This window comes from Neolamprologus brichardi, chromosome 18 (genome assembly GCF_056152115.1).
Source record: "Neolamprologus brichardi isolate AB-2024 chromosome 18, ASM5615211v1, whole genome shotgun sequence".
In the NCBI taxonomy this organism is placed as follows: domain Eukaryota; kingdom Metazoa; phylum Chordata; class Actinopteri; order Cichliformes; family Cichlidae; genus Neolamprologus; species Neolamprologus brichardi.
The window spans coordinates 75,588-95,142 of record NC_142121.1 but is presented as its reverse complement, the minus strand read 5'-3'; the positions used below and the strand labels follow the sequence as shown (position 1 = coordinate 95,142).

Genomic DNA, 19,555 nt, shown 5'->3' with positions numbered 1-19,555 from the left:
GCCACCACCATATCTGACAGTGGGGATGGTGTGTTCAGAGTGATGTGCATAGTGTTTTGCATGTTGGTCTCATGTGACCAGAGCAGCTTCTTCCACATGTTTGCTGCGTCCCCCACATGTTTGCTGTGTCCCCCACATGTTTGCTGTGTCCCCCACATGGCTTGTGTCAAACTGCAAACAGGACTTCTTATGGTTTCCTGTTAACAATGGCTTTCTTCTTGCCGCTCTTCCATAAAAGCCAACTTTGTCCAGTGCACGACTAATAGTTGTCCTATGGACAGATTCCCCACCTGAGCTGTAGATCTCTGCAGCTCGTCCAGAGTCACCATGGGCCTCTTGGCTGCATGTCTGATCAGCGCTCTCCTTGTTCGGCCTGTGAGTTTAGGTGGACGGCCTTGTCTTGGTAGGTTTACAGTTGTGCCATACTCCTTCCATTTCTGAATGATGGCTTGAACAGCGCTCCGTGGGAGGTTCAAGGCTTGGGAAATGTTTTTGTTAGTGATGTGACGTTCTGTATCGAGGCTTCAAAGCTTGTGTCGAGTAATGGAGGGGGCGTTTCCGCGATGCGCATATCGAGGCTTGCTTCATTTGTGGGAGGAGCTGAAAATGATGACGTCCGAAGCCTCACTGCCCGGCTGTACCACGTGACTGGTTCATGGAGTGGTTCGAACTTTGCCGCGAGCTATGACAGCGATATAAACCCCTCAGACTCCATTCAAAATGTAGGTGTTTGAGGACAAAGGATTTAAAAGATTTGTTAAATCATTAAATCCTAGCTATGTTCTCCCCACTAAAAAGGTCATAAAAGCAGTGAAAACTTAGTTTTTACAGAATAAAATGTGGGCAGGACTGAGGCCTCAGTGTGTAGCTGTCCATACCTCAACGTTACAAAAGCACAACCACTGTCCACACCCCAACCACACCTCACAGTAAATGATCATTTTCCATACTGCCAGTATAAATATACACAGTATACTGCATCACTACAATATAGATGTTTTACACACTCCTTTTGTTGTTGACATTTACAGGCTGTGTGCAAAAGGCCACACTCTTCAAATTCATGCCAACTAATATTTTTATGTCCAGTAGGTGTCCTACTAGAGCAAATGAAGTTTCAAGAAGCTTTGTGCTGGGGTGAACCAATTGGATGAAAAGCTTCAGTGCTTCATGAAACTTCATCTGCCCATCACTAGTTTTTGTAGCCTAAGCCTGCTTTACATTTCTCAATAACTTTATCTAGTGATGTGTCCTGTGTGTCGAAGCGTCGAATCGTGTGTCGGGTAATCTCGGGGGCGTGTCTGTGAAGCGCGTATCGAGGCTTGCTTTGATTACGTATGCAGTGACGTTCGAGGCTTCGCGGGCAGTCCGTACCACGTGACTGATTCAGGGACTGGTTCACCGGTTCGCGCCAGATTCGAAATAAAATGGACAGAAAAACACAGCTGATTTCCCATCACACTGTGTTGTGGAATTGGATTACGTACGTGTTACATAGTTACTTGAGCATTTCCTTAATCGATGGAACCAGGCAGGAAGAGATTTTTTATTTTATTTTATCTCTCCTAATAAAGTATGCACACAGTAATAAATATCACAAATGATAAGCACCATAATATAAGTAAACAACACTACAGATCCTATAATCTGATTTCTGTCTTTTAGTTTATTAAAAAGTGAAGCGCCAAATACTAGTTTGTGTCATTATCCAGATGTACATAAGCATGATTACACAGGTACTAGCGGGTTTTGATTATCGATTAAAATCGATTCTAGCTTGGATAACGTGATATCGATTCATTAAAATCCTGAATCGATTTTTAATATAAATATTACTACATTTCAACCACCACCAAACAGCTAAAACAGTAAATGAGAGCAGGTACACCAATTCTGCACAAAGACGTGCAGACGTGCAAAAACACAAAGCGCTGACGCGTCAGAATCAGTGAGATGTCGCCTTTCTCACCAGACAGCACGGACACGGTCGGGGCTGAAAGCCGACAGCTCACTGATTCTAATCTAAGGCATCTGCTGTGATGCTTACACATTAGATAAAGTCTCGAAAGTGTCAGCTTTCTTTTTATAGTTATAAAAATATGCAAATGTACTGATCTATGATCTGAATTATACTATTGACTGACTGTCTGAGGCTAACAGTTACACAATCATACCAAAACTCTGTCCTGATAGTTTCCACTTTCTCTTTTGTATCACACATACTGAGACAATATTCGGGATAAATAACCAAGAAAACAATTTATTTATTCAGTTTAGAGGTTTACACATCATTATAATCACAGAGCCTTCACTTGAATTGTCCACTTGATGGCGCAGTAGAGCAAATGAATCATCACAATGCTTCGAACCATGAGTCGACCAATTGGGTGGAAAGCTTCAGTTCATCATGAGGCTTCATCTCACCATCACTAACTTTATCCCTGACCTGTCTGCTGTGTTCTTTGGACTTCATGGTGTTGCTGCTCCCAATATCCTCTTAGACAACCTCTGAGGCCGTCACAGAGCAGCTGTATTTGTACTGACATTAGATTACACACAGGTGCACTCTATTTAGTCATTAGCACTCATCAGGCAACGTCTATGTGCAACTGACTGCACTCAGACCAAAGGGGGCTGAATAATTACGCACACCCCACTTTGCAGTTATTTATTTGTAAAAAATGTTGGAATCATGTATGATTTTCGTTCCACTTCTCACGTGTGCACCACTTTGTGTTGGTCTTTCACGTGGAAGTCCAATAACATTGATTCATGTTTGTGGCTGTAATGTGACAAAATGTGGGAAAGTTCAAGGGGGCCGAATACTTTTGCAAGCTACGGTAACTATATGAGCAGTGCAAACCATTTCCAGTGACAAGATATGCTGTATACTTTATATTCACTTTTACTCCAAATGGCACAGCAGCCTCAGAGAAAACATTAGAACGACACAACTTCAACATATGTACATACAAGGCAGCTCAGTTTACCGTAAGTTGTATGGGTGTGTGTCTATATATTTAGCAAAAATGTGCCATTTCTTCACTCAGTGAGGTGATGGTTCAGCTTCAGCAGCAGTTTGCTCTCAAGGCTCTTTCTGTGAAGCTGTAACTGTTCAGCAGTGAACAGGAGTCCTGCATGACTGAGAAGTCCTTCACAAGCTGATGCAGGAAGAGCTGCACTGATTTTGATCGACAGCTTCTTGATGTGACGATATCTATGCGCCTCCAGTGAATGGACATGAAAGGTAACTCTCCAGCCCTGCTTCTGGCTTTCCTGACCCCATGGATCCATCATCTTCATCGGTTAGGCTGCTGTTTGTGCTGCCTCATCCAGCTCTGAGTCTAGGTGATGTCTGATGAAGTGGAGACCTGTGGAAAGATGTATGTTTTCAAAAGAACTAGGTCTGGTCATTATAGTGCTGTATACACTGCCAAGCTGCGGATGTTTGGCAAGAAGATTTGATCACACTGGAGATGTTTTTACTAACTCTTGTTGAAAAACAAAATCTTGTCATTCATATCCCGCACAAACAGTTTGCAATAAATTCCAAATTAAGTTTAAAATAAGAATTAAGGCTAAGCAGTGCTAGCCAATAGATCCTCCTTGCACTGTTTGGCTGTTACTCTGGGAAAAGACAGTGATGGAAGAAGTGACTGGAGCTGCGATGTAGCCTCTAATCTCTGCATGGCTCTCCTGAGAAGGCAAACACCTCAGTCTGCGTGGCTGCAAAAAGATTAAGGACCGCCCCTTCCCATCACAGGGGAGGGAGACGGATGAGGCTAGCCCAGGGGTGGGCAATCTCAGTCCACGAGAGCTGGTGTCCTGCAGGTTTTAGATGTGTCCTCGAACCAACACAGCTGATTTAAATGGCTAAATTAGCTCCTCAACATGTCCAGAAGTTCTCCAGAGGCCTGGTAACGAACTAATCATGTGATTCAGGTGTGTTGACCCAAGGTGAGATCTAAAACCTGCAGGACGCCGGCCCTCGTGGACTGAGATTGCCCACCCCTGGGCTAGCCTCCTAACGCAGGCTGTTTAAACCTAATAAGCTGCTGTTTGACATAATAAACCCTGTCAACCGCAGTATTGCCTTCTGTTTTAACAGTTAGAGCAGTAGAGACGAGCTGTTTACATGTGCGTGGAACTTTAGCTTCATTAACCAGGCTAGCTGTTAGCTTGTAGCTCATGCTAGCTAACCAGTGAGAGGTTAAAAGGACGGCCAAAGCTGCGGACACAACACCCAGAAACGTCTCTCACCACAACGTAGCGCCGAAAATATGATGTGATTCTAGCTCAATCAAACTGATTGCAGGAGGAAAACCGCCTCCATATCCTCACAGTCATGTGACAGATCTCCCCACATGGGAGAGGTGGACAGGGTCCAATCCTCGAGGCCCAGTGTCCTGAAACTATTAAATGTCCTCACCACAACACACCAGAATAAAATTATTAGGTCATTAGTGGGACTCTATAGTACTTGACTGCATGCTGAGGTGGCAATCCAGCCATTTAATTCATGTGTTTGACTACGCAAACATGAAAACACAACATTAGACTCACATCCAGGGGATGTGAGTCTAATGTTGTCTAACCACAGTTAAACCACAGTTAAAAAGAAATTCAGAGTAAACTTACCGTGACGTGGTTAGTTTTTTCATGCTGAAATGTTTGTTTTGGCTCACACTGAAGACGCGTTATATAGCTGTTCTTTTGTTCTACATTTAAGTGAAACATGCTTTGTATTTGAGACCAAGGGTGTTCATCCTCTTCTAGTGGAGACGGTTGCCTCTGCCATGTTTTTATGTCTTTCTTCTTTCTTGGGTCGCTCTGCCCGCCATAGTGTATCACTGGTCGTGTAACTGCATGGCTACATCTGATTGGTGAAACTGGCGGCATGATCTATTATTAGTAGCATGATCTAATGTGTGAAATTAATTATTTTAACGAGTTGAATATTGCCAAATATAGTGGAGTAAAAGTAATGTTTCTTCTTCACAAATGTACTCAAGTAAACGTAAAAGGTATGGTGCAATAAAAGTACTTTTAGAAGTACCTAAAAAAAACCTTTTTATGGGAATTCATTCATTCATTTATATGAATTTTACATTTGCTCAAATCTGGATGGATCCAGGTGTGTACATCCACAGAGAGCAGGTCAGCTGATCACAGCCTGCACACTAAGAAACTCTACTGGAGCTCTCAGTGGAAATGACTTTGAGTCTTTCCCCCACACTGAGACATGACAGCTGATTTAAAGGTTCCTCCACCTGCTGAATCCACGTTAACCTCTGACTGTACACATATTCCTGTTTGGAGACAAAGTCCCCCTCTACAGGCAACAGGAAATAGAGACTTGTTTTTATTTCTATGCTTTTTATTCTGATGAAGCTGTATAAACAAAGATAGACTAAAGTTTGTATTCCCATCTATCTATCATTTTATAATTATGTTAATATAGCGCAAGGTTCAGTTAGCTTTGCACAGTAACATCCTCCAGAGAAATACTTTTTAACTTTGTTACTCTGAGTACATTTCAGAGCCAGTTCCTTTTTACTTTTACTGGAGTAAAGAAGTTGAATCAGTACTTCAGCCTTTACTGGAGTATTTTTCAACAGAAGTATTTCTGCTTCAAGTTAAGTAAGAAAGGTACTCTTTGTCTCAGCTGGAGCCCCCCACACACACGTACGTCTGGTGTTGCTATCCTCGTGGGGACCTCCCATTGACATAATGCTTTCCTTTGCTGCTTACCATAACCATAAAATGAATGCTTAACCCTGAGCCTAACCACAGTCATAACCCAGCTGTAGCCCTGACAATGACATCACATTTCATTGTGAAAAAGCCTTCAGCCCTCATGGGGACCTGGGTCATGGTCCCCACGAGTAGAGTAAATTTCAGATTCTGGTTCCCAGCATGACAGGGAAAACCAGTTCACAGATACAAACACACACACAGTATTTAACGGCTCTGCTGTTTATGTGCGCTCAGGCCAATTAAAGGCTCCTTCTGCAGAATTTCAAACATCTCTGAAATGCTAAAGTCAGACGGCTCCTCTCCTGCTCCTGACGCTCGTGAGTCATCTGTCACTCTGTTCTGTGGGCGTCTGAACAAACTGACTCGCTGCTGAGGCCAATGTGAGGTGAGAAGAAAGATTCTCGCCATCTGAATGAAAACACGGATCTGAGCGGAGTCGGCAGACCAATCAGTGAGTGTATGAGCGGGAGAGCCCGCACACCTCCGACCTCTACAGCCAAGTCAGGTCAAGTTAGTGGACTCGTGTAGCACAACCAGGCTCGAGACCATCACACATGTTCGTTTAAATCCTGCAGATGCGATCGTCACCTCAAACCCAGCGTCAGAGCAGTGGGGAAATAGTGGGAGGAGCCAGTCCTCTGTGACAGCTGTTTGACTCCACCCTGTAAGGACTCTTCAGACCATGTGAGAACACGCAACATTAAAAAGTTAAGAGGTCACAAACATGATTTATGGATAAACCTCTTCCATTAATAAAGTTCTGAGCCATTTAAACGACAGTCTCAGGTGAGCTCAGGTGTTCAGGAAGTTTACTCTGTACAGGAACATGCTCGTTGATTTGGTAAAATCCCAGTTGCAGGTTTTTGTATCAGTTCTTACAAAAGTCTAAACTGCTCCAAAGAAACACATGAACAAGTAATGTAATGTAGACAGACATCCTTTTATTGTTGATGTATTTTTAATAGATATTCAGTCAAATTCAATGTTATTCATGTAGCACTCGCCTCAAGGTGCTTTATATTATAAAAGGAGTGATCCACAGTGGGTACTGTACTGTTGAGGATGGTGAGTTCTCCTAAAGTCAGCCGCCATCTCCACAGTCTTGAGTGGGTTCAGCTCCTGGTGGTTCTGACTGCACCAGTGGACCAGCTGCTCCTGTCTGTACGCAGATTCATCATCGTTCTGGACCCGACCAGTAACAGTGGTCTCCCTAACCCTCCACGAACTTCAGGTATTCTCAGATGGTTCTTCTGAGGTGCAGTCGTCAGTGTAGAGCAGGGGTGGGCAATTCCAGGCCTCGAGGGCCGGTGTCCTGCAGGTTTTAGATCTCAAAGGGAGACGAGGCAGCCTACAGAGAGGAAGTCCTGAAGTTGGCAGCCTGGTGTTCAGAGAACAACCTGGCACTGAACACCAAGAAAACCAAAGAGGTTGTTGACTTCGGGAGGTACAGCACTGACTTGGCCCCCCTTTACATCAACAGGGAGTGTGTGGAGAGGGTCCACAGCTTCCGGTTCCTTGGTGTCCTCATCTCCACTGACATCTCCTGGACAGACAACATCTCAGCGGTCGTTAAGAAGGCACAACAGCGGCTGCACTTCCTGAGGGTCCTCAGGACCTACCTTTTACCGCTCATTCGTTGAGAGCCTGCTTACACACTGCATCACAGTATGGTACAGCAACTACACTAAGGCGGACAGAGTGAGGCTTCAGCTGCCCTCTCACCTCCCTGATGGACATTTATTCCTCCCGCTGCCTCAGCAGAGCAGCAAACATCATCAAGGACAGCTCCCACCCTGGTTTCAACATGTTCAGCCTGCTTCCCTCAGGGCAGCGCTGCAGGTGCATCAGCACAAAACCCACAGACTCAAAAACAGTTTCTTTGCAAGAGCCATAACCGGCCTGAACTCACACATGCACTGACAACACAGCTCCAGCCCCCACTTCAAGGACTACTATACACAGACAACACAGCTCCCATCAGCACTGTGCAATACTGAGTTACGTGCAAAAACCCACACTGTAAATACATAACATGTATTTTTACCCAATATTTGTATATTTGTACTTGTTATATGTTTGAATACTGTTCATATGTATGTAGAACTTTTCTTTTGCCTCATGTCTGCACTGAGTAGGAGATGCTCTGAATCTCATTGTACATGTGTGTGTAGTGACAAAAAAGGCATTCTATTCTATTCTGTTCTGTTCTGTTCTGTTCTATTCTATTCTATTCTATTCTATTCTGTTCTGTTCTGTTCTATTCTATTCTATTCTATTCTATTCTATTCTATTCTGTTCTATTCTATTCTATTCTATTCTATTCTGTTCTGTTCTGTTCTGTTCTGTTCTATTCTATTCTATTCTATTCTGTTCTGTTCTGTTCTGTTCTATTCTATTCTATTCTATTCTATTCTATTCTATTCTGTTCTGTTCTATTCTATTCTATTCTATTCTGTTCTGTTCTGTTCTGTTCTGTTCTATTCTGTTCTGTTCTATTCTGTTCTGTTCTGTTCTATTCTATTCTATTCTGTTCTGTTCTATTCTATTCTATTCTGTTCTGTTCTGTTCTGTTCTGTTCTATTCGATTGTTGTTTGTGTAGTTTATGTTTTAACATGTTTGAAATAGGCCCTCGCAGACAGAAAACACTGTGTGCTTCTTGGGGATAACAGGAAAACCTGAACTCTGGGCCTCACATACGATCATGTAGGTCATCCTGTCATCATCATGAATAAATTAAAAGTGAAATTTTCTGATTCTTTTCACCTGCTGACACAAAGCGACTCTTCCGCCAGAGGACTCATCTTTCTCACATCTAAATAAAAGAAGAGTCCCTGAGATATGAGTTACAGATGACAAATGAAGGTTTAATTTAGCTGCAGCGGAGTGTGAGTGAGTGAATCTGTGGGGGTGAATGCCTTTGAATAGCAGCAGTGAGTCTGCGTTCAGTGATAGAGTAGCAGTTTGTAGTGGAGGTGGTGTCGAGGTTATTGGGGCTTCTAACAACACTGACGTGTCCTGCAGCCTGCCCACACAGAAAAAATAGATCCTTCAGTTTGACTCACACGATGATCCTCCACCTCTCATCACGTTTCTCTGGACGTCTTCCCTCCTCGCAGTCCGTCTGCACGTTCACGTCGTCACTGCCTCCGTCAGACTGTATGCACGTTTGATCAAAAACACCTCACCTGTAAAAATAAACTAACAGTCCTGATGGAAGGAGAAGGTCCTCACCAAGAGTTTAGCAGGGATAAATTTAGCCAGCGCGGACAGAACAAGCTTCATTAGATTACATCATGAATAAACCCATGAGGACACCATCTGCGTCATTTTGGTCTAACTTCATTAACACTACTGGCACTGCAAACTTAAGCAGCACAGAAACTCTGAGGAGCTGCTCTTTCACCAAAAAGTGACCCTTGATGAGTTGCTCGTTACACCTGGTCAGGAGAGTTTTGTGTTGGAGGGCATCATAGAGGATCCAAGGTTTCATATTGTCCTCCTGCTCACTGCATCTCAAACCTGTGCAGCATTTCCTGTTGTGGACTACGGATACTCCACTGGCTTGACCTTTGGAGTCCACCTCCTGTGGACTTATCAAACACAGAATAGTCAACCTCATTGGGGGTGAGACTGGGGAGCTTTTCGTTTGAGTTTAATTATTTCAGCATTGTGCAGAATACTTTGAGGAGTTCCACAAAAGACAGCGTTTTCTTTGGATTAGTGGGTTTCATTACTTTTGTTGGGTTAGCTTTAGTGGAGGTCCAAATCCATGTATTGAAGACATAAAAAGTCCTTTGGGGCAAGTTTGCATGACCTCTGCATCCCTTAGGTGTGGCTGATCTGCCAGGTTTCCTCCTGAGTGCAGCGGAGAATGTGGGTGATGCCTCAGGAACATTTTCCGGATTTATAGGGTGTTACCGGTCTAATCAAGTACCTACCACAAGTATCTGTCTAGACTAGGATTGACATTTATTCTGGATATACTGGCACAGACTCTGTGGCATTATCTTTACTGCTGCACTTGTTCTGGTACACATGTCTATGGATTAGTGGCCTAACAAAGTACCTGGTTGGAATAATGAAATGCTTGTTTGGTTAACATGGCTAACATGAAACAGATAGTAAATCGAAAAGCGCATGACAGGAGAGATGGAGGCACAAGAAGGTCCATAGACCGTGACAGGAAGTTTTATTCTGGCAGCTTCTCTGTAGGCACCTTAGCTGTTTTTATGAGAGCTTTGTTGAAGCTTGGTTCCTTCTTTCTTGGCATCTTGGGGATGTTTTGCTTGACTAGAGAATCTGGAGGAACCTTTAGGTATGCCACTTTGGTTGGTGCTCATGCATTAATTCTAGATTTGTTATTGGTAGCTGGCTTTTGATAAAACATTGTGGTGATTTTTTATTTTTGTTGCTGCAGACCATGTGATGTTAGACATTTGTGATGACCTCTGGCAGTCACTCTGCGACCAACGTTTTGATTTGTTCTTCAGGCTCCAGGGCTTAACAACTTCTTACTGAAACTAGCTGCAAGGATAGATCTGCCAGATGGGGCAAGACACTCCTTGCACTCTTCTGCATCAGTTATACAGTTGGAAACATTTGTAACATTCACCAGATGTGCCATAGCAAAAACCATATCTGCCAGTCGTGTACTTCCCTTTACCGGTGGGTCCCTCGTTCTCAATGTGATCCTTTTCTTTAAGGCTCCCGGGTGTGGGACCTGGACCTGCTGAGATCGGTGGGGCTGTTTGGTAGAACAGACTCTGCGTGGTATGAAGTTTCATGTAATGGGACATTTACCATGTATTATGTCACCATAACCCCTGCTTTGTGAATAAATCTGCCTTTTTTTACCTGACAAATAATAACAGAGCTCATTTTTTTAGTGTCCTAAGCCAATACTGAAAGAGCAGGTGGGGATGACTGAAACATGTGAAACAGGCTCTGTGACCATCTGTCCTCCAGTCAACCCAGTGTAGTGATGCTTCAGTTTCTGACTGCAGTGACTGTCTGTCACCCACTTAAACCAGTAAACCCAGTGAAACCAGTGTGTGGGTCCAAACATTGCTCAGTTAACATTTCCGGCTGCAGAGATGCAGTGAATGAACTCTGACTATTTGCTCAGTCTCTTCCTCTCCAACTGATTGTATCTCTCTGAACAAACTGAGCTAGTTTGAGGTCAGCCCTGCAGTGAGCTCCAGCTGATCTGTACTTGGTTCACGTCCGGTCATCCAGGGCCTCCCCTCGCTAATGCTCATCCTGATGTAACAGCTGATGGTGGAGATTGCATGCTTTGCCGTGATACTGGGAGATGCTGTTCAGTGTGTACTTCACTGTGTGGTTTACTGTGCCAAGGGCTGAAGATGAATGTGGGAATAAAGAAACATCATTGACAAACTTTTTGTTTATATTGTGCCACCAAAACATAATCCATCCACTTCACTGTGCTGTCATCAGCTTAAAGTCATTGAACCTGAGGCAGGTGACTATGAAGAACGTTCATCACAGCTGGGCCAGTGTTAGTGTCAGGGTTCTGGGTCTGAGCAACCCAGGATCCCTGAGCAGTTATGGACTGGTTATATTATATGGTGTTGCTGTCGCTCTTCTTCCTGTTTGCGGATGTGTGTATGTGTTTCTGCGAGCGCCGGTCTGCGGGCGCCTTCAGGCCTCGTGGGTGTGGCCCTGCTGGTGGACTGGCCACACCCGAAGCCACACACCTGCTCCTGATCAGGCCTCGTCGGGGGAGCTACTTAGGAGAGTCTTGGAGCTCCCACCGACGCGGGATCATTTCGTGAGACTTCCCGTCAGGTCTCCAGTTGGTCTGTTTGTGAGTGTGAGCTTACCAAGTGAACTGAGGGTACTAACTACTGCCTCTATTTTCCCAGGAAGGATTGCTGGACGAGAGGGCAGCAGACACAGAGTGCACTGGCACGAGGGAGCGGACACACGAGCACAAACACTGGGAGAAGACACGGAGTGGAAGTCGGGAGCACACGGGGATGTATTGTTGTGTGTACAGTTTTCACTGTAAATAAACGCACTGCTTGTACATAGAGCACCGCGCCTGGGTCCTCCTTCCCCACACCCCCCCACGGTTTGCCATGCCAAACCGTGACAGTTAGCTGGTTCGATAAAACAGCCCAGTCGGAGATGAAGGGTATCACTGTGATGGTGAATAGGCCAGCAAACACATGTTAACTGGGAAAGGAAATTCTGATAGTCATTGTTTTTAAAATGAATGTTAACCATGTAGAAAAATGACAAAACCAGGAAAGTGGTACGTATCACAATGCTGTGTGAGTCAAGCAGGATATATACACACACACATATATATGTATGTATGTATGTATATACACACATATATACATACACACACCACAACTAAAAAGAACATTAACAGGACAGAACACTCAGCAGTAAGGGCTCAGGGACATTGCGACAACGGACCACAGGAGACACAGACAATATATACACAAGAAAGAGGGCAGAGAAGAAACATGTGAAGAACACAGCTGAACACAGTGTGACTGATGAGATGGGAAGCAGAACAGAACACAATGCACACAGGAAGTCATGGCAGGGATCACTGGTGTGTTTGTAGAGTGGACCCAAAAGCAGAAATGGAAGAAATGAACTGAAATTTAAACAAAAGCGAGCCTTTATTGTGACTGATGCAAAAACAACAGATAAGGAAGGCGAAAACAAAGGGGGAGCTAAACTAAAACTTAAAATGGGAAAAGACATGAATATGAAACTGAACGGGAACATGCAAAAATGTAACTGTGCAATAATCAAAACAGCATGAACAAGAACCTGAACAGTAGGGAAAAAACTCTGTGGCCTGACGTGAAGACAAAGAACAAAGGAGACAGACGACTCAAACACACAGGAGGATAATGATGGAAGTGGAAACACCTGGGGAGACACAGCTGACACTAAAGAACGTGACGCCATAGGGGAACCAAAGCTATACACACTGGACATGGAAACACCAGACTCTTCAAAATGAAACAGGAAACATGGAGCGACGTAGACATGACAGCACAAGACAATTAGAACATGGAACCGAGGAGAGACTAACGGACATGCATTACTGAAAGAAAAAACACTGAAGACAAGACTCATACATCAGGACGTGTGGTAGACTCAAGTACTCCCTCAACTTAGGCTATTTCCAATATAACATAAGAAATCAAAAATACAAAATAAACTCTGCTGGTGCACAGAGCCAGCGCCTGACAACGGGAAACTGAAAAAATAACACAGGAAGTACGAGAGACACACTGAGGCTCAGACTGACCACATACAGAGGGCACGAGCACAGATAGACATCAATAACACAGGAAACCAGACCCAAGATGACAAGGACACAGAGGAGGAATGATAACAAAACTAAGATTACAAATATTAAACAGGGATCACAACTATTGCATCCAAAATCAGGGAAAGAATCGAAACACCCTGAGTCACAGACAGAGTTTCAGTAGTTTACAGTGTAATTAATCAGATATTCCAGAGTACATGTGGCCTTTAATACTTGTAAAATACATTTACAGTGTGTATTATCGTAGGGTCTCTACCTTACAATAGGGCTCATCAAACACAGTGAGGCAATTGTCGTCATGATATAAATTCAATTCGTTTTTTCAGTTCAATAAAAATGAATTGAACTGATGCCCGATGTAGACCTGTGGAAACCAAACATGAATTCTCACTAACATTATATTTAATGTCATTAATTATAAACCAAACCTTCAGGAATGATTTCTGTTTTACAGGCAATACATCTATCTGTTATCTGTCAACGCTTTCATACAGCACAGCTTCAGTAACCAAAGGGTATCCCACTCGTTTCTAATGGTAATAACGTATTGTTTTATACAGAGGTGCTACACATTTCACAAGAACACACATTTTAACCAAGTGTTAATAGAAATATAAAGGCTCAGAGCAGTATATGTTATGCCTTTTCATGATGGTTTGTGTTATTGGGGATCTAACCCGTCAGCTGTAGGGATCTCACTTTGTTTAGAACAAAGACAATGGACTGATGTTATTGGTGGTTTTCTCATGTAATTGACATCTAAACCATATCTCTGTTTGTGTGAATTTAAACAATTTAAGCTAAACTCTCACAAATTCCTCTGTTTGGGTCCAACAAGTTCAAACCTTCCAAATAGTACCTCTCTGAGCTGAAGCTGGTCATTGTCCAAAGAGTTTCATCAGTGCCCAGAGTGCTGATAAGCCTGATAACCTCAGTAACTGCTGGAGTCTCTCCCAGGATTCAATGGGTGAGGGTACTGGCCCTGTTTCCAGCCAATCACAGGCATCTTAGCTTAAATGTTTCTGCATTCTGTTTGGTTTTTCTGTACTTTTGTCTACAACCCTTTCAGATATATTGTTTTTTCTCAGCCTGCAGCTCTGTGGGCACGTTTGAAACTGACTCCTGATGTTGTGTTTCAGGCTCTTTTCATCAAGTGTTTCTGTGCTCCAGTACCCAGAATTCTTTGGGTTTGCCTCAACAGTCTTTGTGGTTCTTAAACCAACTTGTTAACTCAGCGATGAGTTTGTAGGTCAGTGAACAAACAGAGCGCCACCATGCCAGCTGGCTGCTCCGCTGCTTTCAGCCTGCAAAAGGTTTAACTTTACCACTGTCAACAGCCAATCAGGGGGCAGAACAGACAGAGGTGAACGTGAAGGAGCCTCTCAGTCTGCCAGCCATCGCTCCCATTTTTACCTGAAGACAAAGAGCTGGCTCTCAGATTTCTCCATCGCTCTGAATGGCTTTGTGAATGTGTGAAAACAGAGTTCAGCTCAGAGCTGAGGGGCTGGGTGTCTTTGAACACATGCGTCAGGAGTCCAGCCTGCATGTCCAGGCCAAGATACTGAACCCATCAGGTTGTCAGTGTGTTTGTGGATGTTTGAAAGGTGCTTGAGTATAGAAGAAAAGTATCTGTATGAATGAAGCTTAGAGTAAAATGTGCTTAGAGGTGAAAAGAACTATTTAAGAACAAGTCTGTTTACCATTTACAGCATGAATAACATCAGAGAGTAGCTGCCTGAAAGTTTCCCATAAGCACGTCTTCCTCTGAAAAGAGTTAGGGTTCGAGAATCAAGTAAAGGCTGGTTGCAAAAAACCCCACTTTGAAACCTGAAAACCGAGCGGCTGGGTGCCAGCAATCACACCAAATCTGAAATAAAATGACTGATCTGCAGTAAATGAAATCACTTCCTGCTTTTCAGATCTTCATTTTGCTTTAGTCAGGATACACTTTAGTGATGTTTGAGCCAGCCCAAATCTGTGATATTAACTCATGATTGACCTTAATAAACCTTTTAAAACAGGGGTGGGGAACTGCAGGCCTCGAGGGCCGATGTCCTGCAGGTTCTAGATCTCACCCTGGGTCAACAGAGCTGAATTACATGATTAGTTCATTACCAGGCCTCTGGAGCACTTCAGGACATGTTGAGGAATCAGCTGACACATCTAAAACCTGCAGGACAGCGGCTCTCGAGGCCGGGAGTTCCCCACCCCTGTTTGAAAGAGTTCATAATGGCTGAGCTGTTCTCATATTTGCAGTGCAAGGTTTGTCCTGAGGGTGGCACGAACTCTCAGAGAGTCATTGAAATGCAAAGACTTGTGTTATTTAGAGTTTTCCAAAGACAGAGACAAAATGTGGATTGGTAGTCTGTTTAATGAGAAAACAATCAATGGAAATAAATTACAGAAACAACATATATTACAATTAAAGATTGATGTGAAGAGAAATGTCTTCAGTTTGTTTTTGTTTCAGCAGATTAAAGGTTTAATCTGACACAGGTGGATTTCAGCCGTTTGTCTCTCAGGAAAATGAACCAAGCGTTTGTCTTTGGCTTTCATCTGAATCCAAACTGAGGCAATGCATCTAGAAATACCTATTACTGTGCAAATATCTACATTCAGTGTGTTTCATAACAATAACGAAAATAACGTTTGGCTTCAGCAACCAGATTAACTACTTTCAGCTTCAGTGGAACATGCTAATAATGTGGAAATGTTCTCTGAGCAGCAGAAAACCAACACTGATGAAGCACACAGAGACATCCACGTTGCATAGTATCCTCAGCACATTCCAATGTGGAAAAGTCTCTCCCAGTATGAAACACAAAAATTCACTGAACACAGGAGACTGTCTTTCCTGGGAAAGAGCATATCAGATGTTTCTTCCTGCAGGTTGCAGGTTTCATAGAATATTTCTCAGAGGTTCTCTGACAGTTTCCAGATCTTTTCCACGTCTGGTAGAACCAGCAGAGCCAAAGCCAGCTGTTCACGAGCAGCCGCACTCCTCCACGATCATATTCTGGATGTCCTTCTTGATAATCTTCTGCTCTTCGTTGTAGTAGAGCATTGACATTGCTCGCAGCCTCGTTGGCACGCAGCACGACTTGATGTTTTGAAATGGGCTGTAGCCTCTCATGCGATAATGGTTGATGACCGTTGAATGGAAAGACAGCGGTGAGCTTCCAATGCTTGCCATGTGGTTTGGACAGTCGCCTTCGCAGTAGTTGGCGTGGTAACCAGCCGGAGCGATGATCCAGTCGCTCCAGCCGATGTCTTTAAAGTTCACGTAAAACTCTCGTTTGCAGCAGATGCGGATTTTCCCATCGCACTCCAGAGCTCGTTTAGCTCGGCGCTTAGCCACCTCCTCTTGAGCTTGAAGCACCACCATGAGGAACGGCCGGTGTGACTGATCTCGTCCCGTGGCCGGTTCACCGTTTGCAGGCGTCAGGACGGGAGCGGCACCTGCTTCGAGACACAGCGGACAGGAAACCCGTAACCTAAGAGGACTGCTGCCGCCGTCCAGTAGATTCTGAACAGTGCGAGGAATGGCGAGGGTGTGCCAGCCACTACGACGGGTGTCCGCCATCTTCTCTGAAACACAGTGCTCGTCATCATCGTCGCGATAAAGCCGCAGCATCACTTTGCTTCTCAGGCGGTTCATCTTTGACATTTTCAGGAAGATCCAAACGTTTGCCTGCTCCACCACAGACGAGCCACTGCCCTCGCTTGAAATGTCAAAGGTCACCGTGTTTGGCCCGTCACCTGTGAAAGAGAATAGTTAGGACATTAGCGCTGTGTCACATTTACTACACAGAGTCAGAAAAATTCAGTCTAAAACAGTGCGATCTCTGACCCTTGACAATGACAGAGGGGCGTTCAGAATTCAGTCTGATAGTCTTTGACCTTTGACCTCTCAGATTGTATTTTAAGTGGAAACTGGATGGGTTAATGTGGTTTAGGGTTGAGTCTGGGCGGATTAGGGTTGGTGTGGGCGATAACCTGTGTCTGAGTTCGGGAAGATATCAAATTAAATGTGCTGGAGACGCCTTAGGAAAGACCAACTTTATCTGGCAGTTTGTTTTTCCCTGAAGGGAACAAACGAGGAACTTGAAACCATGACCCCGCTGACGCACCCCCCCCCCAGATAGAAATTTTAATGAGTGAACAAAGTCGATGTTCTTAACAGTGAAAGCTTGAATGGAGCTTCAGCCTCTAAATATATTCAATATGAGGAAAGGCACTAAAAAAAGACCAGGCCTGATTTCAGGGAATGATGTTAATGATGTTAACAAGCCTGGTCATATAGGACGCTAACCCCGCCCCCACCGACCAACACCACCCCAACAAAAAAAAGGCCCGTCCTGTCTCAGTGCTTCCTTCTTTGTCTCCTGTTAGAGAATAATTAGTGAGGCCCAGATTTATCTGAATGAACAGATTATTTACGCGCTAAGATCACTTGGTATGCTCGCCCAAATTACTGTGCACTAATTTGGGCGAGCATCCTTTGAGGGGCCTTTTGATAGAGACAACTATTTATAGAACAAAGCAAAGCAGCAATGTGACGGGTCCGTATTCACAGGAGATTTTAAAGGCTTTGCAACCATCATCATCTTCAGTAAGTCACAGTGGATTGAGAGCAGGTTAATGACAAGCAGCAAAGGTTCTGCCAGCAAAGATCTACCGCTGTTCAGACCAATGTTTCCCTCATCTTTCATCTGTTGAGACTTTCTCCAGCTGTTGTTCTCAGTGAAAATACTCTGTGGATTTAAGATGTCCTCATATTGATTGTTACTCTGAGTCTTTGTGACCCAAACCAGCAGATCATTCGAACATTCCTGTTTGAAGTAAGGTTTGTCCACTAATTGGTCACCAGTCTGTCTGATGGACATCTTCAGTGACTGAACTTTGATGAGAAGTTGATTTGTTAGTTTACATTTTGGGGTTCAGAAATGAAAGAAACAAGGCTTCCATCAGAGAACCCTTCCTTGTTTCTGTCAACAGAACAAACACGTTTATTTCACTCAGACAAACTGGAAGTTTCAGCACTGCAGTCAAACACATGAATGTGAGCTGAATGTTCTGACCTGAACATGAAAACCTGTGGCTGAAATCTGTAAACACACTTTGACCTCTTTGGATTATTGTGAATGAGCTGAAAGAGCAAACAGACAGTCTGACATCACTGACGGTCAGTGAACCTCTGAAGAGTCTGACTCCACTGAGTCTGGATCTGCTGACGTTAATAACCGAACCCAGCCAAGAGAAAATGTTCCCTACAGACACTCTTTAATCCATCCTGAATGTCAAAGGCTCATCGTGTTTTCAGTTCTTACATTAAAGGGTTTTTTCTCCTCGCAGAATTAGCTTTAACCAGTCAGAGGGCTCAGTGGTGAGCCTGAAAACTTTCTACGGCTGTATTTAACCAGAACTAATAACACTAATAACACTAACCCTGAACTCAGAAACTGGATGTGTTCTCTGTCAGGACAAGAAGATAAACCACGCCTGCCGTGGGACTCACCTGGCTCTCCAAAGGTGATTATTTCAGATGGCGGTTCGGGTGGTGCTGAATTGCCCGTGCCCTGGCCCTCCTCCTGGATCTCCACACTGCCGTCTTCAGCCACATGGGCCACGTGAAGTTTCTTGATGGCGTTGAGCAGAGCGGCACGAGGAACTGGCTGTGTCAGGTTGGGCCGGGCGCTCAGGTGCAGCATGTTGAGAATGTGACGCTTCACTGCCTCCACCATGTCACTCTGAGCTCCGGACGAAGACGAGTTCCTCCTCAGCTGAGGCAAAAAGCACGAAGGACAGTCAGAGGACACCGCCGAGTCCTGCAGCCGTGGTGCCGGAGAGATGGTCGGAGAGGCATCGATGAGAAGCCATGCTGAGATGGAAAAGACCACGGCAGAAAGAGAACACATAATGGTTGGCGGTCTGATGCAGAGTAAAAGACAGTAGAGTTTTTATTTGAAACAGGTTTGAGATTCTTCAGATGAAATCCTCTGAAAAGACTTCAGGGCGGAAACTAGAAACTCTGTCTGATGCGCTGTGAGGCTTGTTCTGGTGTTGCTAGTCCTCCTGGTGCTGGCCCGGTGGTCCTGAACTGAACGAACAGTGTGCAGGGTCACTCTACTCTTCCTCTCTGCTCTGTTACAGTAATTATACCTCTCAGCCTGTTTAATCCCTCCCTCCATCCACAGAGGTATTTCCCTGTGAGTCACACACACACACAGTGAGTAAAGTCTCTCAGAATATCTCAGGACTGTTTGTGGAGTTTCCTCCTGAATGAACGTCACGACATAAGAGGAGGAGGAAGGAGGAAAGAGGAGGTAGTGTCCCTGATTCATTCACCACACACACACACACACACACACACACACACACACACACACACACACACACACGTGCACAGACACACAGATGAGTCAGCGCAGCGTCATCATCACCTCACGTGGAGGAGAGACTGTCGGTGTGAA

At 44.3% G+C, this 19,555-nt stretch overlaps 1 protein-coding gene across 1 annotated transcript; it reads right to left on the bottom strand.

Moving 5' to 3' along the window:
* Positions 1-15,442: 15,442 nt before the first annotated feature.
* Positions 15,443-19,196, bottom strand: inhbab (inhibin subunit beta Ab). The gene is made up of 2 exons (XM_006807015.3): positions 18,601-19,196; positions 15,443-16,841 (listed from the first exon to the last, which is right to left on the bottom strand). The coding sequence occupies exons 1-2, from the start codon at positions 18,998-19,000 to the stop codon at positions 16,066-16,068; spliced, it is 1,176 nt and encodes a 391-aa protein (XP_006807078.2). The 5' UTR covers positions 19,001-19,196; the 3' UTR covers positions 15,443-16,065.
* Between the last annotated feature and the right edge of the window lie 359 nt (positions 19,197-19,555).